The 27,865-nt window shown below is 42.5% G+C and overlaps 1 protein-coding gene across 6 annotated transcripts in view; it reads left to right on the top strand.

Moving 5' to 3' along the window:
• LOC135497387 (uncharacterized) overlaps positions 1-27,865 on the top strand; it is a 123,477-nt gene that overhangs the window by 90,415 nt on the left and 5,197 nt on the right. For 3 of the 6 annotated variants that reach the window (XM_064787252.1, XM_064787249.1, XM_064787253.1), the window contains exons 4-6: positions 22,426-22,522; positions 25,232-25,388; positions 26,109-26,279. In XM_064787252.1, the coding sequence (XP_064643322.1) occupies positions 22,426-22,522; positions 25,232-25,388; positions 26,109-26,279 (425 nt within the window). Of the gene's footprint in view, positions 1-22,425; positions 22,523-22,573; positions 22,671-25,231; positions 25,389-26,108; positions 26,280-27,865 lie in introns of all 6 variants that reach the window. The other 3 variants (XM_064787250.1, XM_064787251.1, XM_064787254.1) reach the window with 3 other exon arrangements.

The raw sequence follows: 27,865 nt of genomic DNA, 5'->3' as shown, positions 1-27,865 counted from the left end.
ACAAAGTCAGCGGAGCTAGTCAAATAGCTAATTGATTGGTGTTTGTCCTTCCATCCTGCCATCCATCTAGCCATGTTGGGCATTTTCGTGAGTATCCATCGGGCCGTGCTCATGGAGAACATCCCTGGGACCCCAGTACTTTGCTTCTATGCAACGGATCCAATCCTAGCTGCGATCCTTTGGCAGCTAGACACAGCTGCTTTTGCTTACATACCATTCATTCTCATATTCCTATCCATTATTTTGATACTTCTCGCATTAACATTTTCCAAAAGGAAAAAATTAGAGAAAATAAAGGTACATCTATCCAGGAGGGGAAGTTATTATTTTCCCTTATGCCTGTTTCGACCCTTTACATCGCCCTTCTTCTCCCGCTGTCGACGACTTTTACGTATCTGGCAGAAGAGGCAGACAACATGGATGAAGAACGAGCCGTTTATCCCTGGTTTGTCGTTAAGTTCCTCACGCTAATTAGCGTGCTTAACTACTGTTTTAATTTTGTAATCTATGGCTGCACACTGCCCTTTTATCGTCAAGAGGCGAAGAAGATGTTTTCAAGAAACTGAAGAAGGAGCCATTGAAAGGTTTTATACGTTCAGCGGTTTCGTTTGCGGGTGATGTGCAATGCATGTCATGTACATGGTCCCATATCGTGCGCGTGAGGTGCATAGTGCGCTACTGGCAATGTCCTTAATAGACAGGTGTCCTGATTAGAGAGGTCGAATTGAATAGAAAATACCAATTTGGGACCAAAACTAGTGTCCCCCAATAGAGAGGTTGTCCTTAATAGAGAGGTGTCCACTAAGGGAGGTTCCACTGTAATTACCTGTTGGGGAGGCATCCTCGAAAGTATAACAACTACGATTTGGTATCAAATTTATATTTATTTCAAATATACATCAGCAAATATTTGCATCATCACCGGTATTCTGTATATTAAGCCACTTAATAGCACCTTTAAAGCGCTTTATAATCCCCATTAAAAACATGCATACATTCTATTCTAGTCTTAATTTATAAGAGGCTTTTAAAATTTCCTAAAACCCTGTAGAAGTAACTTGGTCAATTTCCTCGAAAATTATTTGAAAATGTTGGTTTTCATGAGTGAGATTACCAGGCTTGTCAAGGTCTTTTTGGGCTCTCACAGTATTTTGCAGTATTCTTCACACACTCTTAAAATTAATTCGTAAAAACGACTAGTTTGTGAATATAGTTGTTCTACCTAGAGTAAAAGTAGTTGAATAATCATTAAAATGGTTAAGAATCACTATGTGAAAACTGCATCAGCCTTGATCCCGGCATCATTATCACAGATTCGTCATACACTTGGTTCATGGTTACACCATGGTTACATCATTATCACAACAAAAGTTCACGGCAACACTATGTGAATTTTTGATTTCAAGGTGTAACATCTATTTCAGTCATTGTCCAATGATTACTTTAGTTCATGGTTACACCATGGTTTAAAATACAATAAAATCATTATCATAAATTCATCACACACTTCACACTTTCATGGCCTTCAAATAATCTTCACAGCTTCATCACACACTTCAGAAGTTCATGCATACTCTTATATAAATTCACGATGTGAACTTCTGCTTTCAAGATTGAAAGATCTATTTCACTGATTACTTACTAATAGTTCATGGTTACACCATGGTCTAAAATTCAAAAAAAATCATTATCACAAGTTCATCACACACTTCAGAAGTTCATGGTTATATGAATTCACTATGTGAATTTCTGCTTCCAAGGTAAAATGTCTATTACAGTGATTTTCCAATGATTAATTCTCGTTTACTGCTGGAAATTGGCACACGGACCATTTCTTTGATGTACACCTCACGTCTTTCCATTGGCCAGTCAAACGGGCCATTGTTACACAGTTTTGCTCCACACCGCCTGCAGGTTCTGCAACGTTAAACAGAGTTGCCCAGTTGCTGTAGCTGTAAGCTGTTCCATCGCTCCAAACCCAGGTTCCTTCGGAGGAGACATCAGTCAGCCCAATCCAGGTTGCACGTGGTTTGTACCTGAAACCAAAAGAGAACAGTATAAAGCATTTTGTGGCATGTTTCATATTCCTTTTTGAGTGAATTGTTTTCATAAACCGCTAAATTGCCATTCCCTTGATAAAAATTATAACAAAAATTTGTATGAAAAACTGAAGTCTATAAATCGAAAAATTATGCGTGCTGCAATTCATGAATAGAATACCAAACCAAAAAGTCTTGCTTAAACAAAAGCAAGTGTTGGATCCCGGAGCAGAAAAAAGAGGGGGCATGCACTGTATTTCTCATCAAAATTCTTGGCAAGTTCAAATATTTAATTGTCAATTTCAAAGATATGATATATGGGGAGTGCTTCCCTTGCATCTGCGCCTTGAGTCGGGAGTCCGAGACGGAGCAGAATGAGAGAAGGACGAGGTTGGGGCAGGAAGACAAATAATTTTTACTTACAGGAGAGTGTCAACAATGAAAGTCATGGTGGCCTCATCTGCCAGTGTTGCAAGGTTGCCAGGCTCCATACCCATCCGTGTGCCAATGCTCCTGCAGTTGTCTTGGGCTTTCTGCCAGGTCTTCGATCCCTTGACCAAGTTAAAGCAGGAGTTGCCATGTAACTTCATCCATACGGGGCAGGAGTAGGCTGTAGGAATTGAGAAAAATGACTGATTAGTTTTGGATAACTTTTTCAGGGTGACATTTTCAGGGTTCCTCAACCCAGAATACTTCCAGGTCATTTATGTCCCTTTTCAGGAATTCTAGACACAAATCAATCCGTCACTCTGCTTTTTGTTGTACAATTCCAGGAGGCAATAATTATGGTCAGGAATGTTTTGGCAAAACCCACAAGCCTTGATGACCTAACAAAAAAGTCATAAAAAGAATGAAAGGCATACAGGGAGAAAGGACATGGTAAAGAATATACGTACCTGTACTGGGCTCAGCTGTGGTTGGAACAGGCCCCGCAGTGGAGGCAATAGTAGTGGGGGCGACAGTGACTTCGGCCGTGGGGGCGACAGTGACTTCGGCCGTGGGGGCGACAGTGACTTCGGCCGTGGGGGCGACAGTGACTTCGGCCGTGGGGGCGACAGTGACTTCGGCCGTGGGGGCGACAGTGACTTCGGCCGTGGGGGCGACAGTGACTTCGGCCGTGGGGGCGACAGTGACTTCGGCCGTGGGGGCGACAGTGACTTCGGCCGTGGGGGCGACAGTGACTTCGGCCGTGGGGGCGACAGTGACTTCGGCCGTGGGGGCGACAGTGACTTCGGCCGTGGGGGCGACAGTGACTTCGGCCGTGGGGGCGACAGTGACTTCGGCCGTGGGGGCGACAGTGACTTCGGCCGTGGGGGCGACAGTGACTTCGGCAGTGGGGGCGACAGTGACTTCGGCAGTTGGGGCGACAGTGACTTCGGCAGTTGGGGCGACAGTGACTTCGGCCGTGGGGGCGACAGTGACTTCGGCCGTTGGGGCGACAGTGACTTCGGCAGTTGGGGCGACAGTGACTTCGGCAGTTGGGGCGACAGTGACTTCGGCCGTGGGGGCGACAGTGACTTCGGCCGTGGGGGCGACAGTGACTTCGGCCGTGGGGGCGACAGTGACTTCGGCCGTGGGGGCGACAGTGACTTCGGCAGTTGGGGCGACAGTGACTTCGGCAGTTGGGGCGACAGTGACTTCGGCAGTGGGGGCGACAGTGACTTCGGCAGTGGGGGCGACAGTGACTTCGGCAGTTGGGGCGACAGTGACTTCGGCAGTTGTGGCGACAGTGACTTCGGCCGTGGGGGCGACAGTGACGTCGGCAGTTGGGGCAGTGGTGACGTCGGCAGTTGGGGCAGTGGTGACGTCGGCAGTTGGGGCAGTGGTGACGTCGGCAGTTGGGGCAGTGGTGACGTCGGCAGTTGGGGCAGTGGTGACGTCGGCAGTGACCTTTGCAGTTGGGGCGATGGTGATGTCGGCCGTGGGGGCGACAGTGATGTCAGCCGTTGGGGTGGTGACAGAGGAACCTAAAAAAATGGAAAGCGGAATCATTACATATTAATCAGATAATCAGTCCGAACACCACACATACTGTCCCGATAACTGTTTGAAGAATCACAAGCCTTGATGAATTTAATGAAAGTCAGGAAAATAATGAAAGCTGTATAAAACCCTCAAGCAAAGTATAATAAGAGGTGTAGGGTGATAAAAATCCTGTTTTTCAATTCAGAAACCAAAGGTTTTCTTTTTTTTATTTCTGAAATTCCAGGAAGCAGGGGAAGTTGTTGTAAAGAATACTTACTTGGCTCTGCTGTGGTTGGAACAGGGCCGGCAGTCGCGAGGGTGGTGACTCCGGTCGTGGAACACATTGAACAAGCAAGCAAGAGAGCAACTGAAAATAAGAGTTGTGTAGATGTAGACAATTTTATTCTCTTGATGATGAATGGACACATTTTTGATTCTTTCAATAGTCACTGTTGTGCAGTGCTTGCACTGAACTGACATTATACAAGGTGCATCAATTGTGTACTTTAAAAATTGACTGCAGTTGGTCCCCTGCATTTGTTGGAACGAGTTTACAATCCTGGTCATGGCCCAAAAAAGGTCATCAATAAATGAAATAAAGGCCAAAATCAAATTGATTTCCAGTTGAATCTGATCAAACCATGTCATTTCCGATCCGAAGCAGTTTGGCAGATGAGACCAAGAAGTTCTAAATAGTATATAGCTCCATGATGTGACTCATGTGAGATTAATCAAGCGAAAACCTTGAGGATTGTTCTTTCATCAAACCTCCCACCACATGGTAGAATTGACCCGAGTAAATTTACCACCTAGTGCATTTTAGAGTAGATTTTGAATTCCTAAAACAATTAGAACTTCTTCAAAATAAAGTGAATGCTCGTTTACCTAGCTGGGAGATTGTCTCTAAAAACAAAGAACTGACTCCCAATTGAGTTCTCATTGCTTTAGGACTTCAAGTTCTACCAAAATGGTGAACCTCAAGTCCTAGCTGAAGTCGAATAGAATTGCACGGAGTAGAAAAATAACTTACCAACTGGGCACCATGAAGACAACATTTTGAATGGAGATTCCAACCTTGTGTACGGATGAAGAGTTGTAGTGAATATGGTTCTAATGGGAATCCGCCTAATATTTATAGGTGCTCCGTCGTCCAGGCTTGGACACCCACCAATCAAACTGCAAGGCTAATTACCAGAACCTTTTATTTGCGGCTGAGAAAACTGTTAATGCCACCCACTCCCTGTTGTCACCTAATTACTGAGTAATGCTTAATTGCTGCCAGCATATCAATGAGTATTTAAGCCTACAGTAATTACTTGGAGTCTGAGGTGCAAAACTCTTCAATCTGCACCAACACCTGAGTGTCACTCCCTCAGTTTGACTTAATTGGCATGGTTTCTGCCAATTATTATGTAACATTAGCCAGTATCATCACAAAGTTATTGTGTATTAGCAATATGGCACATTAACTACACAATAAGCCCTCATACCTTAAGCCGTTGTCACACTGGGGTTTTAACACGAATTGAATTCGAATTAAAACGTTGATACGTATTGGGGCGTCACACTCAATTCGGTTCATACCGATCTCAATCCGCTTTAACCAACACGGTTCTTAAACCGAATTGAATGCGAATCAGCTAATCCGAATCAACGAAACCGTATTGAGATTTCAAGTGTGACGCGCTTGATACGAATTAAGGTTTTCGATCGCACTGCGCATGCGCCCGGCGCATGGAAAGTGACCTTTGACCGCGGGAACTAGTGCTCCGAACTAGTTAACTGATGTATTTAAATGATCTCATTAACTCAAATCGTTTTTCGTTATGCCATAGAATAGGGAAAAATCAACTCCCTTGCACGTGACTTGCATTTCCATTTCCTTGCAAGGTATGTTGCCGCCGGTTCGTTGGTCAAAGGTATGCTGGTCAGCAACATCGTCGCGGCGGGGTTTTCCCCGGTTTTGGCATCGTTTTCGAGGGCGAGGCCGGGATTCTCCGCTAATAGCGACGGTGGTGTTGACTCGCTGAGGACACTCCTCTTTGACCCGAACTTTGGCAATAGATGGCGCGTCGTTAGTATGCATTGAGTGTGGCGCGTTTTAAACCAATTTGAATGGGTATTCGGGCCAGTGTGACGCGACCGTTCTGAAACTGGATTAATCAATTCGTATTCCGGAGAGCGCTCTACGGAATTCGGTTTCAATTCGCATCCAGTGTGAACACACCATTAGTTACATGTACTAGCATATACCCATTGGAGCGGGCAAAGTTGAAATGTAATATACATTAGTTAAATGGGCACGATGATTGAACTACATTAAATTTCTAACGTTACTGAAGTTTTATTAAAGGTTAAACACGCAATGAACTGCATTTAGGGACTTATTGCTGCTATCTACATGCAACCCCCAATAGATTGATTGGAGTACGCTATTTTACACAATGCATTGAGACCAGTGACAGCAGGTCCTGTTCCAAATAAGGCCCTCACATATTAGGCATATCACCTACCCACTCCCGTACCCAATGCCACTGTCGGATCAAAGCCAGGTGCATGGAGAGATGCAGAACACAATTCAAACTGACAACATCAGTCAGTAAAGAATAAATCAAAGAGCAAGCGCTGGCCACTGTACATATTTTGTCCATCCTGGCATAACTGTTTCTCGAATAGAACTAAAATAGAATAGGCTAATCATTAATCTCCCTGCTAATACCCTGCACCATGGACCAGGTTGTGTAGCACTACATACGTGCTGGAAGCTAATACTGATGTGGCAGGGAGAATATGCGTGAAGTTTGTGTATGCTTTTGAGAATGAGCGGAGCTCTCCAGTCGACGTGCTCTCTGAAAAGTTGTTATTTATTCTAAAACCACCAAGATATTCGACTTATGACACCCTCAGTGACACTCTTACTTATGATCCACACCTACGAAACCAAAAGTTGCAAGAATTCGACGCATTTTCGAGGCCCAATTTTGAAACAAAAATCGCCTCCTATTTAGCGGCCACAACGCGCATTATAGTATAGATATCATCAATTAAATAGGTGTACATGTATATTCCAAGACAAGCAATGTCTAATTATTCTTTTCACATTTTGGGAGACTTTGTTAGCTCACCTCTTAGCAGAGGTGAGCTTATCCCATACCGTGGCGTCCGTCGTCCGTCGTCGTCGTCGTCGTCCGTCGTCCGTTAGCAGGGCACGTTTCGTAACTGTTAGAGCTATTGAGTTGAAACTTGGTACACATGTACCCATATGTAATGACACCTAAGAGACCAAGTTTCGGTCCGATTCGTTTCATGGTTTGGCCACCAGGGGGCCAAACGTTAAAAGTGAAAATATGCAATATCTCCCTTAATAGTAGTCGGGAAATTTTGAAAAAAATATGGTAGGTACTTCTAGCAAAGGTGCATCATATATCCTCCAGGTTTTTGATTTGACCTCCTTTTCAAGGTCACAGAGGTCAAATGGTGTAAATTGGCCGTTAGGATGTAACGATGGCACGTTTCTAAACTGCAATGACTATTGATACCAAATTTGGTGATCATTTACCCCTTAGTCAGGCGATCTCAGGGACCAAAGTTTGGTCCAATATGATTCACCACTTGACCACCAGGGGGCAAAATCTAAAAACCTTAAAAATTTGATTATTCCTTAACTTCTTGCCCGATTGCCACCAATTTGATATCATGGGTACATCGAACAACCATACAGTATATGTCACACAGGTTTTTAATTTGACCTTCTTGTCAAGGTCACAGAGGTCAAATGGCATAAATTCGCCGTCAGGCCGTAACTATGGCACGTATCTTAACTGCAATGACTATTGATCACAAATTAAGTACACATGTACCCCTTGGTCAGGTGATCTCAGGTACCAAAGTTTGGTGCGATCTGATTTGCCGTTTGGCCTCCAGGGAGGGGGCCAAATCCTAAATTCTTCAAAATGCCATTATTCCTAGTAATGACTTGCCCGATTGGCACCAATTTTATATCATAGGTACATCTAATTCTAACAACCATTCAATGTGTCACCCGGGTCTTCTTTGATTTGACCTACTTTTCAAGGTCACAGAGGTCGAATGTACTGTAAATTGGCCATTTTGGGGAAATTGTAATTGCTTGGACCTACATCAAACCTAACACTACATGACACAATACCATGCTCTTTATCCATCTTTCCTCCACATGAGGTGAGCACAATGGCCCTGGCCATTTCATTACAATGATCAGGCATTGTTTAGTCATTGTTCTCGCCCTTCACACCTTGCACCTCGCTGCCCTTTTGTCCATCAGAGGTTCCGACAGCCGCCATTATGATTTACTCTATTGACTCCACTAACCCTAGCAACAAGCTGGTTACTACATGCGCAGTTTGTTATTTCGTGCCATATAATCATTGTACGCATCCGCATGCCGAGTTTCCTCCATTCGTTCTTGACAAATATCTGAAAATTTCATGAAAAAATACCGGAAATTAACGAATTCACACCATTTTTTCAAAATTGTAAGTATTGTCATTGATATTCTTATTATCAGTGATTTAAAAGATCGATAGATGATATTTCCGGAGGGTTCCGGTAAACAGAAATTTGACCGTGTTTTGTTAGTGTTGTGAACTCGCAAATCATGTACATTATGTGTCAGGTGCTCTCCGCATGCTGTAGCACTGCTTTTAGAAACTGTCATTTTTAGCTCAGCTGACAAAGTCAGCGGAGCTAGTCAAATAGCTAATTGATTGGTGTTTGTCCTTCCATCCTGCCATCCATCTAGCCATGTTGGGCATTTTCGTGAGTATCCATCGGGCCGTGCTCATGGAGAACATCCCTGGGACCCCAGTACTTTGCTTCTATGCAACGGATCCAATCCTAGCTGCGATCCTTTGGCAGCTAGACACAGCTGCTTTTGCTTACATACCATTCATTCTCATATTCCTATCCATTATTTTGATACTTCTCGCATTAACATTTTCCAAAAGGAAAAAATTAGAGAAAATAAAGGTACATCTATCCAGGAGGGGAAGTTATTATTTTCCCTTATGCCTGTTTCGACCCTTTACATCGCCCTTCTTCTCCCGCTGTCGACGACTTTTACGTATCTGGCAGAAGAGGCAGACAACATGGATGAAGAACGAGCCGTTTATCCCTGGTTTGTCGTTAAGTTCCTCACGCTAATTAGCGTGCTTAACTACTGTTTTAATTTTGTAATCTATGGCTGCACACTGCCCTTTTATCGTCAAGAGGCGAAGAAGATGTTTTCAAGAAACTGAAGAAGGAGCCATTGAAAGGTTTTATACGTTCAGCGGTTTCGTTTGCGGGTGATGTGCAATGCATGTCATGTACATGGTCCCATATCGTGCGCGTGAGGTGCATAGTGCGCTACTGGCAATGTCCTTAATAGACAGGTGTCCTGATTAGAGAGGTCGAATTGAATAGAAAATACCAATTTGGGACCAAAACTAGTGTCCCCCAATAGAGAGGTTGTCCTTAATAGAGAGGTGTCCACTAAGGGAGGTTCCACTGTAATTACCTGTTGGGGAGGCATCCTCGAAAGTATAACAACTACGATTTGGTATCAAATTTATATTTATTTCAAATATACATCAGCAAATATTTGCATCATCACCGGTATTCTGTATATTAAGCCACTTAATAGCACCTTTAAAGCGCTTTATAATCCCCATTAAAAACATGCATACATTCTATTCTAGTCTTAATTTATAAGAGGCTTTTAAAATTTCCTAAAACCCTGTAGAAGTAACTTGGTCAATTTCCTCGAAAATTATTTGAAAATGTTGGTTTTCATGAGTGAGATTACCAGGCTTGTCAAGGTCTTTTTGGGCTCTCACAGTATTTTGCAGTATTCTTCACACACTCTTAAAATTAATTCGTAAAAACGACTAGTTTGTGAATATAGTTGTTCTACCTAGAGTAAAAGTAGTTGAATAATCATTAAAATGGTTAAGAATCACTATGTGAAAACTGCATCAGCCTTGATCCCGGCATCATTATCACAGATTCGTCATACACTTGGTTCATGGTTACACCATGGTTACATCATTATCACAACAAAAGTTCACGGCAACACTATGTGAATTTTTGATTTCAAGGTGTAACATCTATTTCAGTCATTGTCCAATGATTACTTTAGTTCATGGTTACACCATGGTTTAAAATACAATAAAATCATTATCATAAATTCATCACACACTTCACACTTTCATGGCCTTCAAATAATCTTCACAGCTTCATCACACACTTCAGAAGTTCATGCATACTCTTATATAAATTCACGATGTGAACTTCTGCTTTCAAGATTGAAAGATCTATTTCACTGATTACTTACTAATAGTTCATGGTTACACCATGGTCTAAAATTCAAAAAAAATCATTATCACAAGTTCATCACACACTTCAGAAGTTCATGGTTATATGAATTCACTATGTGAATTTCTGCTTCCAAGGTAAAATGTCTATTACAGTGATTTTCCAATGATTAATTCTCGTTTACTGCTGGAAATTGGCACACGGACCATTTCTTTGATGTACACCTCACGTCTTTCCATTGGCCAGTCAAACGGGCCATTGTTACACAGTTTTGCTCCACACCGCCTGCAGGTTCTGCAACGTTAAACAGAGTTGCCCAGTTGCTGTAGCTGTAAGCTGTTCCATCGCTCCAAACCCAGGTTCCTTCGGAGGAGACATCAGTCAGCCCAATCCAGGTTGCACGTGGTTTGTACCTGAAACCAAAAGAGAACAGTATAAAGCATTTTGTGGCATGTTTCATATTCCTTTTTGAGTGAATTGTTTTCATAAACCGCTAAATTGCCATTCCCTTGATAAAAATTATAACAAAAATTTGTATGAAAAACTGAAGTCTATAAATCGAAAAATTATGCGTGCTGCAATTCATGAATAGAATACCAAACCAAAAAGTCTTGCTTAAACAAAAGCAAGTGTTGGATCCCGGAGCAGAAAAAAGAGGGGGCATGCACTGTATTTCTCATCAAAATTCTTGGCAAGTTCAAATATTTAATTGTCAATTTCAAAGATATGATATATGGGGAGTGCTTCCCTTGCATCTGCGCCTTGAGTCGGGAGTCCGAGACGGAGCAGAATGAGAGAAGGACGAGGTTGGGGCAGGAAGACAAATAATTTTTACTTACAGGAGAGTGTCAACAATGAAAGTCATGGTGGCCTCATCTGCCAGTGTTGCAAGGTTGCCAGGCTCCATACCCATCCGTGTGCCAATGCTCCTGCAGTTGTCTTGGGCTTTCTGCCAGGTCTTCGATCCCTTGACCAAGTTAAAGCAGGAGTTGCCATGTAACTTCATCCATACGGGGCAGGAGTAGGCTGTAGGAATTGAGAAAAATGACTGATTAGTTTTGGATAACTTTTTCAGGGTGACATTTTCAGGGTTCCTCAACCCAGAATACTTCCAGGTCATTTATGTCCCTTTTCAGGAATTCTAGACACAAATCAATCCGTCACTCTGCTTTTTGTTGTACAATTCCAGGAGGCAATAATTATGGTCAGGAATGTTTTGGCAAAACCCACAAGCCTTGATGACCTAACAAAAAAGTCATAAAAAGAATGAAAGGCATACAGGGAGAAAGGACATGGTAAAGAATATACGTACCTGTACTGGGCTCAGCTGTGGTTGGAACAGGCCCCGCAGTGGAGGCAATAGTAGTGGGGGCGACAGTGACTTCGGCCGTGGGGGCGACAGTGACTTCGGCCGTGGGGGCGACAGTGACTTCGGCCGTGGGGGCGACAGTGACTTCGGCCGTGGGGGCGACAGTGACTTCGGCCGTGGGGGCGACAGTGACTTCGGCCGTGGGGGCGACAGTGACTTCGGCCGTGGGGGCGACAGTGACTTCGGCCGTGGGGGCGACAGTGACTTCGGCCGTGGGGGCGACAGTGACTTCGGCCGTGGGGGCGACAGTGACTTCGGCCGTGGGGGCGACAGTGACTTCGGCCGTGGGGGCGACAGTGACTTCGGCAGTGGGGGCGACAGTGACTTCGGCAGTTGGGGCGACAGTGACTTCGGCAGTTGGGGCGACAGTGACTTCGGCCGTGGGGGCGACAGTGACTTCGGCCGTTGGGGCGACAGTGACTTCGGCAGTTGGGGCGACAGTGACTTCGGCAGTGGGGGCGACAGTGACTTCGGCCGTGGGGGCGACAGTGACTTCGGCCGTGGGGGCGACAGTGACTTCGGCCGTGGGGGCGACAGTGACTTCGGCCGTGGGGGCGACAGTGACTTCGGCAGTTGGGGCGACAGTGACTTCGGCAGTTGGGGCGACAGTGACTTCGGCAGTGGGGGCGACAGTGACTTCGGCAGTGGGGGCGACAGTGACTTCGGCAGTTGGGGCGACAGTGACTTCGGCAGTTGTGGCGACAGTGACTTCGGCCGTGGGGGCGACAGTGACGTCGGCAGTTGGGGCAGTGGTGACGTCGGCAGTTGGGGCAGTGGTGACGTCGGCAGTTGGGGCAGTGGTGACGTCGGCAGTTGGGGCAGTGGTGACGTCGGCAGTTGGGGCAGTGGTGACGTCGGCAGTTGGGGCAGTGGTGACGTCGGCAGTGACCTTTGCAGTTGGGGCGATGGTGATGTCGGCCGTGGGGGCGACAGTGATGTCAGCCGTTGGGGTGGTGACAGAGGAACCTAAAAAAATGGAAAGCGGAATCATTACATATTAATCAGATAATCAGTCCGAACACCACACATACTGTCCCGATAACTGTTTGAAGAATCACAAGCCTTGATGAATTTAATGAAAGTCAGGAAAATAATGAAAGCTGTATAAAACCCTCAAGCAAAGTATAATAAGAGGTGTAGGGTGATAAAAATCCTGTTTTTCAATTCAGAAACCAAAGGTTTTCTTTTTTTTATTTCTGAAATTCCAGGAAGCAGGGGAAGTTGTTGTAAAGAATACTTACTTGGCTCTGCTGTGGTTGGAACAGGGCCGGCAGTCGCGAGGGTGGTGACTCCGGTCGTGGAACACATTGAACAAGCAAGCAAGAGAGCAACTGAAAATAAGAGTTGTGTAGATGTAGACAATTTTATTCTCTTGATGATGAATGGACACATTTTTGATTCTTTCAATAGTCACTGTTGTGCAGTGCTTGCACTGAACTGACATTATACAAGGTGCATCAATTGTGTACTTTAAAAATTGACTGCAGTTGGTCCCCTGCATTTGTTGGAACGAGTTTACAATCCTGGTCATGGCCCAAAAAAGGTCATCAATAAATGAAATAAAGGCCAAAATCAAATTGATTTCCAGTTGAATCTGATCAAACCATGTCATTTCCGATCCGAAGCAGTTTGGCAGATGAGACCAAGAAGTTCTAAATAGTATATAGCTCCATGATGTGACTCATGTGAGATTAATCAAGCGAAAACCTTGAGGATTGTTCTTTCATCAAACCTCCCACCACATGGTAGAATTGACCCGAGTAAATTTACCACCTAGTGCATTTTAGAGTAGATTTTGAATTCCTAAAACAATTAGAACTTCTTCAAAATAAAGTGAATGCTCGTTTACCTAGCTGGGAGATTGTCTCTAAAAACAAAGAACTGACTCCCAATTGAGTTCTCATTGCTTTAGGACTTCAAGTTCTACCAAAATGGTGAACCTCAAGTCCTAGCTGAAGTCGAATAGAATTGCACGGAGTAGAAAAATAACTTACCAACTGGGCACCATGAAGACAACATTTTGAATGGAGATTCCAACCTTGTGTACGGATGAAGAGTTGTAGTGAATATGGTTCTAATGGGAATCCGCCTAATATTTATAGGTGCTCCGTCGTCCAGGCTTGGACACCCACCAATCAAACTGCAAGGCTAATTAATTACCAGAACCTTTTATTTGCGGCTGAGAAAACTGTTAATGCCACCCACTCCCTGTTGTCACCTAATTACTGAGTAATGCTTAATTGCTGCCAGCATATCAATCAGTATTTAAGCCTACAGTAATTACTTGGAGTCTGAGGTGCCAAAACTTTTTAATCTGCACCAACACCTGAGTGTCACTCCCTCAGTTTGGCTTAATTGGCATGGTTTCTGCCAATTATTATGTAACATTAGCCAGTATCATCACAAAGTTATTGTGTATTAGCAATATGGCACATTAACTACACAATAAGCCCTCATTCCTCAGTTACATGTATATCATCAATTAAATAGGTGTACATGTATATTCCAAGACAAGCAATGTCTAATTATTCTTTTCACATTTTGGGAGACATTGTTTTTATGTATGTCTCCAAGTAGAACTTATCAATAACAAAAATAGCACCTGCCTGCATGTATGTGAATAGAACTTGTAAAATTTTATTGTAATGAACATAATTGCAGAATATTCAACAATTCATCATTTTATTTCATCTTTGTTATGCTGTCAGAAGTGTAGTGCCTTGTGTGTTTTGGCTACAGGGGTGTTGGATTTACATGGCCAGGAGGATAATACCCCTGCTTACTACCATGTATCACCAATTGTAGTATCAAACTAATTCCGATCTCTAATACCGTACTGTTGCAAGGCAGATTTTGAAACGACTTTTGAATTTAAGGTGGGCCTTTGGTTACACCTGTTTTAGTGCATTGTTTATAATTAGCAGCTCAAAGAATTTTCAGTGATCCAGTCTGGAGAAGTTGCAGTTCTGGTGGAAGCCATTTCTTTCAAGTTGGGTTCAATCCATCCTTCCAAAAGCTGAAGAAACCATTTATGCTCACAGTTTTCATGGCCTTCTCTGAAACTCTACATTGATGATGGCTTTCCCTCTCTGTCTTCAGAACGTATAACACACAATTTTCAAATTCAGTTACAAATTTCAAACGACTTTTATCATCATCCTCAGTGCCAGTGTATTAATAAGACTCTTATTTCAATTTCAAGTACCGGTGACGCTACGATTATGATTACAGGTTCCAGCTTTTGGTTACTAAATAAACTGCTTGTTGTGTTGTCTGAGCAAGCTGATATAAGACTTAACATTATTAACGAGGCTTATTGACTATGGCATTCGGCCATTGTTTGTTTGTGCTGGGTTTCGTGGTGACATTGGGTTTGGATCAGGCTACGGATGCTATTATTATTAGGGGTCAACACAGATCACTTTCAGGGGGATGCCTATCCTTTTTTATCAACATTGCTAGGTCGTATTGGTGTTCTACCCCCCCCCCTTTTGCTTTCTTAAGTGTCTATTGTAATTTGGACTGAGCATATAAGGATCCTTGAGGTCACTTTAGTCTCAACTTCCCTATCAGTAACCTTGGGCCATCTGATATGATTTAGAGTTAGAGTTCATCAGTTACAAGACCATTGAAATTGCAATAAGCATTTATACAGTCTCTAAAGGCTTGAAGGTTGGCGCTACCAAAAAGAAGATACTCTATTGACAAACTAGAAATCGATATATTTATTTTAGGAATTCATAGATGTCTTAGTTCAAGAGTATATCACGATACCACGTCTGTGACAAATGTCATATTTTATAGCCAGCAATTTCTTCTGGTTGTCGAGAAAATGGATGACAACTTTTATACTGTCGCGAATATTGGAAACATTTCCAATGGAGCTTTCCATGACAGATAACAAAAAATGTGTGCATGACTATTGAGATATTGGAAATGACGAAAACCATATTGGCACAAATTGAATGAAGGAATTTAGATCGAGCTGGCGGTCCTGCGTTGTTTAATCAAGACCACTTGAGTAGAAAGAAAATAAAGGTCAAAATCAAGGGTTGGGGCGTAATTTGATGATTTCTTAATTCTGGCACGAAGACATTGTAACATCACAAAACTGCCAATCACTGGCAAAATTTCTATTTGGCGAAACTGCATGACTCTGGCAGCATGGGGTGTTCAATGGTTAAATGATGGTGTGATGTAACCTATATCCAAAGAGTCTCCATTTATACCTGTTGGTCATAGTTTCAGGTCTCATTGTTGCAACTGGTCAAAACTCCGGCACATAGTTTCAGGTCTCATTGTGGCAACAGGTCAAAACTCCGGCACATAGTTTCAGGTCTCATTGTGGCAACAGGTCAAAACTCCCACACATAGTTTCAGGTCTCATTGTGGCAACAGGTCAAAACTCCCGCACATAGTTTCAGGTCTCATTGTGGCAACAGGTCAAAACTCCTGCACATAGTTTCAGGTCTCATTGTGGCAACAGGTCAAAACTCCCGCACATAGTTTCAGGTCTCATTGTGGCAACAGGTCAAAACTCCCGCACATAGTCTCTGGTCTCATCGTGGCAACAGGTCACAACTCCCGCACATAGTCTCTGGTCTCATTGTGGTAACAGGTCACAACTCCCGCACATAGTTTCAGGTCTCATTGTGGCAACAGGTCACAACTCCCGCACATAGTTTCAGGTCTCATTGTGGCAACAGGTCACAACTCCCGCACATAGTTTCAGGTCTCATTGTGGCAACAGGTCAAAACTCCCACACATAGTTTCAGGTCTCATTGTGGCAACAGGTCACAACTCCCGCACATAGTCTCTGGTCTCATCGTGGCAACAGACACATGTTTTCATGTTTACCTGACATCCAAGTTTGCTATCAGCTTAATAGTAAAACTTGAAATACCAAAGATCCATTTTAACGATTGCATATCTAAGAGTTCGGGCAGATCTGAAGGCAGCGTTCAGCCAAGCAGAAGTTTTGGTAATCATGGCAGGAGTACTTCAAAGTGGGAGCCTCGAGGACCAAAAGTTTGATATGATTTCTATAACGTTAACGTTTCACTGGTGATTGTAGTGATGCACTGGAGTCGAAGAACAGCAAGAGGGGGGGGGGGGGGGGGGGGTCGGGTTATGAAAGGGGGAGGTTCGCCGTTCCTAAGTACTGGTGGTCAAGGAAAATAGAAATGCAGTTATACACAATGCCATAGTACAGTTATTATACAAATGACTTTGCTGAAACTTGATATTTATAGTATTTGTATATCTGTCTACATAATGGCAATGCTGAAATTAATATTTAGTACGTATCTACATATCATCCGTTTTCCTTAAAGAGGGACTATAGTATAGGCAAGAGCAGAGGGGCCAATTTGGCCATCTTCAGGTGACTAAATACACAGTAAGGGCTCTGGGTCATGTCATATTCAGCACTGAATATATTCCTCGTACAAGCGTGAATCATTTTGACGAGTGTGAGACGTGAGAGACCCCTATTGCTGGCTTTGTGTAACTTTATCTTGCCTGCCTAGCTGCTGCCTAGATTGTCCCTTTAAGGAGTTCATTGTGACCAAGATATTGCATACATGGGCATCATACTCATAAAGCTACTGTGATTACCATATATGCTTCTAGCACGATTTCTTCATGTCCCTTGGGATTTGTCGATTTGTAATCAACGAAAGAACTCTTCCAATCTGCGCTATCTTGTAGCATAGATACATCGACTTCAGCTATCTTGTTGTCACAAATCATAGCATTGATACGAGAATGATTGGTGTTCTCGATGAGATCAAAGATGGCCACTCATCAGTCAGATATACACCATGCACCAATCAAGCAGCACCGCTTAAAGGGGTACAGCGTTAGTTCATATATATTCGTCGATGATTTCACGAAGAGACCAAATCAGCAAATTTTTCTTTTTGAGAAAACTCACTCAAAGATTCTGTATAGTTTGAATGACTCTGTGCATTGTACATATGAAGGAGTATAATGGCACGAAATGCATGAATAGAGAGTAAAGCGTAATAGAATTGACATTGGCTTTGAGTATCACTATGATAATTTGCTGTGCAAGTAGAGGGTGTCCTTAATAGAGAGGTTCTACTCTACATGTACATACATGTACATGTTGAAGTGAAGATAAATACAATGTTCCTCAAGCAAATAGTAACGATATCGCGTCACGAAATCTACAAGGTCACTTTGTCTATTGATCAGCGGTTAATTGTCACTGAGGTCTCCCCTCCCAGTAGACTAAGTCAATACTCTTGAGACCATTGGTCGCGGATTCATGAGATTAGAATGACAATCATCACGACATTAACCTTGGCTTGACATTTGTTAAGAAGCGGTTGTCTCGATCTCTTTCAGGGATGTGACTATTTTAAGAAGATTTTGACTGCACATCAAAATACCCCATCAATATCGACACAAAAAAGGACATGACTAATCATCAACAATACTATGTGGACTGCGTTACCTATCATTCTGAAACCCAGCATCTTTTAACACCAATTCACTGCGTACCATGCCAAAACATTTTTGCATCAACGTAATGGCTGGATTAGCCATATATTGGTGGTGAAATGATAGGATTAGCCTTGCATACATCCCATGATATCATGAATCAATTTGTTCGAAAAAATTGCGAGATCTGGTGACGTTTTTTTTATTCAAGGTTATTGCCAGTGTGTGTGGAATGGAATTGTCAGTGTGGTGGCCATGGCAATTTAATATCAGAAATGGAATATTACAAATATTCATAATGGATTAGTTTCCGCATACTCAGCTGAATCGCTGACGCCACAAAAGTGACCCACTATTTGACCAAGCTCTCAGCCTCTCATCCAAAATAGCCAATCAGATTACTTCCTCAGCTACACCATATTGACCACTTTCGTCTATCAATGATGACATTGAGATCAATACTGGTGAATGTGTAGACACAAAATTGTATTTATTCATAGACTTGGTACAGTTCATCACCTCGAAGTCCGATATCATCGTTTTTGGATAATAGCGGTCAATACCATTGGAGAAATGTGTATTTAGAGGTCGCGTGGGGCAGATTTCAACGTCTGGGTCTTCTTGGGCAGGCGGTGGTGCTGTACCTTTAATAATTGGCTTCGGAGGAATTGCGTATATATCATTCAAATGAGGTCAGGGGTGAAGAGACAGTTTGCAGAGTTGACAGTTTTCATCCTCCTTGTGCAGGACTGGAAGTCTGTATTTGATGATGTGGTTCTGTCTCGGCTTGTGGTATTCGACTCGATGACTCGACGACGCGATGGCTCGATGACGCGATCGTTGCTATGGATTTTGCTAAAATACGGAATCCCATGATCCTGGTCTCCGGGCTACCGCTGCAACAGCAGAGGTTTTAGCTCGGCCTTCCCATACCCAGCTACGGTATGTAGAAGGATGTGCCCCCCCCCCCCCCAGCCATGGCCACTGAAGATTGGTCCCCGCGATTGATTTTGATATTTAAAGGACTCGCGGACGTTTCATAGCATGCAAAATGACCGGAGATTTAATTGACAAACAAGCTTCCAGTGGCCAATGTCAGATGTCATGTGGTAGTCTGTCAACAATCGGAATTTCGCATATGTGCAGCTTTTTAGACTCAGTCACTCAGTCCCTCTTCCGCCCCTTGACATCTGCCCCCCCCCCCCCCCCCCCCCAATACATCAGCCCCTATACATGCTTTCCGAAATTGGTGGCTTGCATTGGAACTAACTTTTTCCCCCTTGTCCGTCATTAAAGGCATCCAAGTGTGTTGGTCAACCATGACTATCTCCTTTGTCCCTCCACCACAGGCCTAGTTTCCCCTTATGACATCACTATTTCGGACACTCAGCGCCCCATTTCTGGAAAGGTGTATAGGACATTTAATATTGCCGTGCTGAACGGATATCCAGAGCCAACCTTGTCTCCAGGAACTCGCGTGTCATTTTAACATTGGAATTTCTGCTCGTAAAGAACCTGGGTAGGAGGTTGATCTGAACCAGCTATATTTAGGTGTATTCAGCTGTATTGACGGTAAGCTTGCATAGCAACATGGCGCATGGTTTTATCAAAAATGCGAACTTGTAGGAAACGAAAAATGGTCGGATTAGATACGGTGAAAACAGCTGGAAAGGGGTTGGTAATGATCGGTTCTTTTTTATTTTCCTCCACTTATGATTCTATGTATAAATTACAGTCCAGGCAGTGATATTCTTTAAAAAGATTCCAACTTGATCGCGTCATCGAGTCATCGCGTCGTCGAGTCATCGAGTCGAATACCACAAGCCTTCTGTCTCTGCTTGAATTTGCCACCATCATTGCCCCTGAATGGCCTAGGCTTGGGCATTTCATCTGTATACACCTTTTAGGCCGTCCAGTCACTCGAAAGTTTGTTTCGGGTTAAGATGATTAACATAAAAAGATTTTAGTTGACATAGTTTCATTTTGAATAACATACATTTTTGTAATTTTATCTCCGAAGTGAGTTAAGAATCTGTAGTTGCGGCAATTTTCAGTCTGATTACAGTCTATAACCCATTCGCAATGTACACCGGTAATGTACAGTATCATCACAACATAGAAGCTTATTCTAATGCTGGCAGAGAGATTTTCAGTCTGATTATATACACTATAACCCATGTACAGTATCATCACAACATAGAAGCTTATTCTAATGCTGCAAAGAGAATTTCAGTCTGATTATATACACTATAACCCATTTGCAATGTACACCGGTAATGTACAGTATCATCACAACATAGAAGCTTATTCTAATGCTGGCAGAGAGATTTTCAGTCTGATTATATACACTATAACCCATTTGCAATGTACACCGGTAATGTACAGTATCATCACAACATAGAAGCTAATTCTAATGCTGGCAGAGAGATTTTCAGTCTGATTACACTATGCAATCTCATTCCGACATCGCAACATGGAAGTTAATATTGGCAGGGAGAATATGCTTGAATATGATTAGGAGAATGTTTATAAATAGGGAAGCTTTCGATCATCCCGACTACTATTTGCTCCAGGGACTCTGAAACCATTTAATCATTGATACCCTCATCCGCAAATTAACCGGACAATTGTCGCGTGCAGTGATCACCAGAGGGATAATTGAACATCAATGATCTCACACATGTCACCTTCGTTACCTTCGCAAAACAATTATGTCACATCGGGCGGGAAATGGTGCGGTGACGGATTGGCAGTTACTGACACTACGACGTACACGAGACGATGAGCTTGATCAGTAAATCGGGAAGTGTCGGAAGTTGTTTTGACGCATCACGACAATGTATCTATGAATAAATGATTTTATTGGGTGTTGTCATCAGGATTGTGCTATAGCTGTAGTTGTTTTCATTACGGACGTGAATTATTTAGCGAATCCTGACAACACTAGACATGAGTTAAGGACAGGATGTAATTGGGGTTGGTGGTTGTGGTAGTGGAGGGGGGAGGGTCAAGGCACGATTTAAAAAAAACACAAAAAAACCTCATGTGTTTTATTGTTATACCTGTATATGCATGTTTTGTCGTCAATAAAGAGTAATCTAAAAATGAAAACCAAAAAACAAAGACACTGAGACAGCGTCAGGATGAAATCCAGGGGTCGCTGTGGTCTGGTCAGGCTTGGGTCTTTGGACTACAGCCAAGGCTGAGTTCGACTGTAACTCTAGGGTCGGTTTAGAGTTCCTCAGGCGATGACATCATGCCTTAAATGCGCATGTCGAGTAGGGGTAGCACGCGAACGCAGTCGAGTCGGTTCGGGTTGATTTGGTTTGTTTAAACATGGCGGATATAGCGGCAATATACGAATTTTTAGACTTCATTTTTCCCCAATAGTACAATAGATGTAGAGCTGACAAGTCAAGAACATTTATGGACACTATGTTTGTTCGCCAGAAGGAAATGGGTGCCCAAAATAACTGGATTTGCAGAAAATGTTATCCCGCAATTCAGTTTGCAGGACTTCAGAGCCCACTTCAGAGTTGGAAGGGGGGTGTTCGTGACACTTTTGACCGAACTTTATCCCATTCACCCGATAATAATGGCTTCACATAACAGCTATCAATATTTATCAACAGCGTTATTACAGGAGTACACAATATTGGATATAACAATGTAAAAATCACGAATTTATCCCTTACGTTTTCGAGGCCGCCATTTTGTCACGTGGTTTTTGTCGAGTCTGCTGAGTTCAACGCTCATGCCATCGAGGGTTGAGCCCGAGTAGCTAACTAGGTCAGATATGACGTCACTCGGGTCGGTACCCGCGGAAAAAATGAAGTTCGACTGGAGCTCGACCCGACCGAGTCCAACCTCGGGTTACAGTCGAACTCTGCCCAAGAGGTCCCTGGTTCAAACCCCTGAGTTACAGTGAGACTCTTCGCATATCTTTTTGTCCAGTTTGTCTTACTACAACCTGGTGATAGGCCTAGGCCTACTGGTGAGAGTTTGTAGTACTGATTTAGCAACTCCTCCAAGTTCACTTGAAGATTTCTGGATAAACCGGTCTATGTATTAAGTCAGATTTTATATCAATTTTCCTCTCCTTGTTTCAGAAGTAGCTCGTGATTTCTTGTCTTCCTATCATAGAAGGATTTTCCAGACTCAGTCTGCAAAAATTTGAAAAGAAAAAAAGAGTTTTCAAGATGTAATACATGTACCATATTTTTATATCAGTTTTCCTCTCCCTGTTTCAGAAGGTGGGCGCCTCACTCGTCATCAAATCCTCGTAATATCAACATGCTCCGCCATCCTCGGCACATTTTTCCTGGTAGCCGCCATCTTGCGGATAAGGTAAGAGGAAACCGACCAATCAAATAACGCCATATCTATCGTTCATTTCAGAAATTAAAGAATTGACCCTGACCCAAACTATAGCGATCGCGTTTTGCACAACGATTGTTGGCTTCATATTTATTGGTGCGGCCGGTATTCGAATACGGTAAGAGGGGTTTTAGTGCCAAACATAGGTGGTGCTGGTTTAGCTTCCTCTCATTATCAATTTTCTACTGAATTTAGCTTTTTCAATTCCCCTTCTTTTAAGTAAAAAATTCCCTTTAAAAAGTCCAATTTTTTAAAGACCTACGCCGTTTTTTAAATAATTGAAATTTAGAATTGAATTTGAAAATTTCGAACTATGTAAGTATGTACTGGATATAAATATCAACAATGCCGTTGTAAAAACAGATATTCAAACACTATATTAGTACCGAGTTTCAACAAATTCATATGCATGATAACTGCACTACAATGTACAGCATTGTGTATAACTGCATTTCTATTTTCCTGGACCTGGTAATTACGAACGGCGACCACTTTAATATAATCCATTTTTCGAAGGTCATTCTTATCCTCGCCTCTAACATTTTGAAGACAAATTCATAATTCATCTATTGATTCTGGCATCTTATTGTCAAAACTATACAAAACTTTTCTGCCGTTCGTTTCAGCAAAATTGCATTTAAATGCACTGCAGCATTGTGTATAACTGCATTTCTATTTTCCTTACCCACGATTACATATGAACGGGGTACTCCTTTAAACTTATTTTCTGCCAACCAAGAGGTAGGGAACTCATCAAGCGGGTTTGCCAAAAGAAAATCACAGAAAACAATCATTTCATAGTAGTTGAAACAAAAGATTTTTCATTTCAATGGGGATATGGACCGGCGTCAACATATAACATACACCATAAAAACATAGCATAGCTATCCGACATATTTTTGTATGGCCTCCCGAGGAAAAATTATGAGATTCCTCACTTTAGAATATCACTGAATGTGCACTGGATGAATTTGTCAACATGTACATGTAGAACATGTCTGATTTCAACTAAAATGTGTTTTTTGGTTTTTCTTGGAATTGGCAAACCCACTTGCCGAGTTGTCCTTGGCAACTGGGAAAGCTCTTTCTTCTCGGTGACTGGCTAATTTCCAAATTGCTTCATACCCTATAGCTCTACTTTTCTCTAAACTCTTAACAATTTTAATCAGATACATGTATGTTTACATATCAAGTAATTATCCGTGCACATTTATAACCAACACGAACAGCACTAAATTCTGTCTTAAAAATCTTTTATACCAATATTGTAGGGAGCGATAATTAAACTCTTTTGCTGCGGTAGTCATTTGTAGGCCAGCGCCATCTGATGCTGACAGTGGACACTAATACTGAACAGGAGAGCTTACTTTTATCTGAAAGGTCAAAACTATTCAAAAGTGAGCCATCTATACTTGGGAACTAACGTTCCCCAAGCGTATTTAGCATGTTAAAGGGAAGCTATGGGAATAAATTGATGCAGCAAAATCAAATATTTTTTTAAACAAATACATACCAAGTTACATGACAAACAAATACTCTACACCAAGGATATGATGAATATTCCTAGATAGTGCAGAAAATTGCATTTAATATTAAGCAGTTTGGGGGGGGGTAGCCATGTTTGTTCAAATCTCCCGGGCGATTGACGTCATGGATGCAGTGGAGTTTTTTCATCAAGGCGAGTACTACTCGTTTCCACTAAGTTTCCAGACCTTTTTCTGCCCTGGTACTTTGGCTCAAACGCATAGGGAACTAGACCTGCTTGTTCTTCTGGTGATGCACGGTTGTAATCGAAGGATTCATCGCCGGACGTCGACGAAGAACCCGAAGAAATCGAAGAACTGTCATCTGTCATTCCAAGCATTCGCCATTGTTCGAACAGCTGATTGTCACAATGGCTGCATCCATGATGTCATTGGCTCTCGGTTTGGAGGAGAGACCAGATTAAAATCCACCAAGATGGCGGCATACTTGATTCAAAAATAAGCAAATAAACTCATCCATTTCACTCATTAATGTTTGTTTATTTATAAAACCAAGAGCCACAGTTGTTTTTAAGAATACGCAGTTTAGGAATATGTTAAGGTTGTAACTGTTGGTCGAATGGGGAATCATTCCCATAGCTTCCCTTTAATGGGGGACTATAGGCAGGAGCAGAGAGGCTAATTTGGCCATCTTCAGGTGGCTAATATACACAGTAGGGCCCTGGGTCATGTCAGATACAGCACTAAATATATTCCTCGTACAAGCATGAATCATTTCGACGTACTGTGAAATGTGGGAGACCTGTGTTGGCGACTTCGTGTAACTTTATCTTGCCTGCCTAGCTGCTGCCTATATTGTCCCTTTAATAGTAGTGGGTGCGAGCAAGAAATAGTGAATTAAAATTTGAAGGAGCCATGACGTGCTATGCCTACACCAGCACGTCATGGGGTCCATGTACATGTACATACCCACAGCTGAAGGGTTAAGGTGCCTTGCCCAAGGATGAAAATCAGGAGCTAGCTTGGTGATAAAAATTCATACAAAAAAATTGGCACTTGCACTCTTAATCCGTTGTTGTGAATCAAAAAGTTTTAAGTTTTCTCTTGTTTAATTAGGTAAAGTGCCTTGTCCAAGGATGGAGAAAACATCAAAAAGTCTCTTGAATCTTTACTAATTTTCAAGCGACTATTTCAGGAACTACATCAAAAGGGTACGGGAAGAGCGAGAGTCCTCCCGACAGCCAGCATTCAGAAGTTGCAGCGTGGCGTTGAGGACAGGCAATAATCAAAATAGTGACCAGGGAGAAGAGGTGTCACGCAAGGAGTCGACTGGGAGTAAAACTAGCAAACAGGTCAGTTTCTGTACAGAATAAGCAAAGAGGTTAGTCATTACAAGGGGATCAGTGGCAGAGTGGTTAGAACACCAGGCTCAGAACCAGAAGGTCATAACGTTGACACTTGGATGGATCAACACTGTTTCATCATTGTGTATTCAGGCAAGGCACGTAGCCCTACTTTCTTCTCTCCACACAGGAGTAAATGGGTACCAGGCTTGCCTGGGAAAATACCCTGCGATAGACCAGCATCCTATCCAGGGGGAGTAATACTCCTAGTTGCTTAATGCCTCAGAATCCGGGATAAGCTCTGGTCTTATGAGCCATTCACGGCTGGGGCAATAGCCCAGTCGACTTGAACTTTTAACGGGCATTTCCGAACTTACTGGTCCTTCTGTGATTTATGCAACCCCCTGCCAAATTGCACAATAACAATCAATATGTAGTCAAGATGTCAAGATGTGGTCAAACTAATTAACAGCTATCTTTTTATCTTTACGAGATGTTTTCCTGTGTCCTAAATCTGTTAGCTCATTGTTGTATATTGCCATCATCTAACCTTGAGTGCATCCTCGAACCACTTATAAGACATCCTCTACATCGAGCCGCAGGGAATTTCAAGCCGTCTCAATTAACGAATCAGAATCTTCAACCTCGTGTCACGACACCAACTGCCGCTTCCGACGGAATCGTTACCAAATTGCAGCGTTTGAATGTTACTCTATTGATTCGTTACAGAGTAACCATGGCAACAAACAAACGGTGACGATAAACTATGGCGACCATAAGGACGATTTGGAGGAGAACCCCTTACTCACGGTAACGTCATTATCTGCGCCCACCTCGCCCGTGTTTATCCGTAACGAATTTTCGGAACTGACTGAAAAAGATCCCGAAAACGGCGAGGAGGTATTTGAAAAAAAATTACACGTAAAAATCTGAAGTGGTTTCTTGAAGTTGCGTTCCGCTGTTGTTCCTGTCTCTAATTGGCGTCTCAGCCGCAAGTGTGTCTGTGGAATTCGAAATTTGAATTTGTGATTTGTTATTTCGATCTGTTGTCCCAGATTCTTGACATTTTCTGAAGTTTCTTAATGACCTATATCTGCTGAACCGTGGATGAGTTGGCTGTGAGCAAAACTTGGCTAGGGGTTGACCATAGGTACCACCATTTTTGCGAGAACTTGTAATCCTCAAGCAATCAGAACTCCTTAAAAACAAAGGGAATGGCATTTTCATGGGTGGGAGTATGTTCTTTGTTTTCCAGAGAACAGGCTCCTGTGTTTTAAATTGGCCACTTCATTTTAGATGGAGTTATAATGGTTAAAGGATTTCAAAATCTACACAAAATGGCTGTGGCTTTTGGTCCACCCTTAAACTTACTATAAATGCTCAAATCTATGAAGAGTTTCTGATATAAATCTTATTGCCCTTGTAGCAATGCTCTGTTAAATTTTTTAATTCTCCAGTTCGGTATTAAAGGTTATAAGTGGCATTGCCCCTCCCCAAAATAAGGTTATAAGTGCATTGCCCCTTCCCCCAAATTCCAGTATAGTCCATTTTACTAGAAAAAAGTGCAGCCTGTAAAACAAGCCTAAAATGGCTGGGAAAGGTTTTAGTATGTTGCATCAAATGGTTCGTAATTGGTCTAATTCTGGTTAAGAAAATATTTTTAGATACCTCAGACGTAAGAGTTTTGGAAGTATATCCGTAGCCCGCTCTTTCAAAGAATAAGTGACTGAGTACATTAGAAATTGTACGCAAACATTCTACAAAGCGTTTGTGTACAACTTTGAGTCTATTACATCCATAATACATGAGTGACGGTCAACTATAAACCTGTGCTCCCAGGAGCATTGCAATATCACCTTTTTGATACACCCTATCCAAATTTCCCTTTAATTTGTGTAACTTTTGTTGTACATGTATTTCTGTTGTTTTAATGTTATTTTCATATTTTAGGTTGTCCGTGAGGGCATCAGATGAAAGTGCACGTTATGTTGCTTGTGATTTAGTGTTTTGTACCCGAACCAGTTAAGTGTTTATTGTGTTTATTTGAGTGTTTATTTGGGTGTGTATTTGATGTTTATCTGTGGCTGGGTTGTCTACACGGTCATGCAGATCGCCCCACATTAATTTGACAGAATGTCTACTCTGATGTTTGGACATCCTTATTTCACTTGCATTGTACAGTGATGGATGTGTACTCATGTTAAAGCGAACTTCATACAAGCAATACAATGCCCTATTGATGTTGATGCATCAAGTCATACCTGAATGGACCCAATCGCAGGCCCTATCGTCCACATGGTCATTAGGCCGAATCAGCTTACTGCTCTGCGCGGGACTTATAAACAGGAAATTAGACGGTTCATTTTCACCGCCCGAGAAAATGTAAAAAGTAGGCCGAAATGTTGGTCGTGTGAAAACCCCTTTAAGCTTTTTATAGCACTTGATGAAATTTGTAAAAAGTGTCTGACGAGAATACCAAACATCTG

Source organism: Lineus longissimus, chromosome 12, assembly GCF_910592395.1.
Source record: "Lineus longissimus chromosome 12, tnLinLong1.2, whole genome shotgun sequence".
In the NCBI taxonomy this organism is placed as follows: Eukaryota; Metazoa; Nemertea; class Pilidiophora; order Heteronemertea; family Lineidae; genus Lineus; species Lineus longissimus.
The sequence above is the reverse complement of the archived record's forward strand: the minus strand, read 5'-3'. Positions and strand labels throughout refer to the sequence as shown.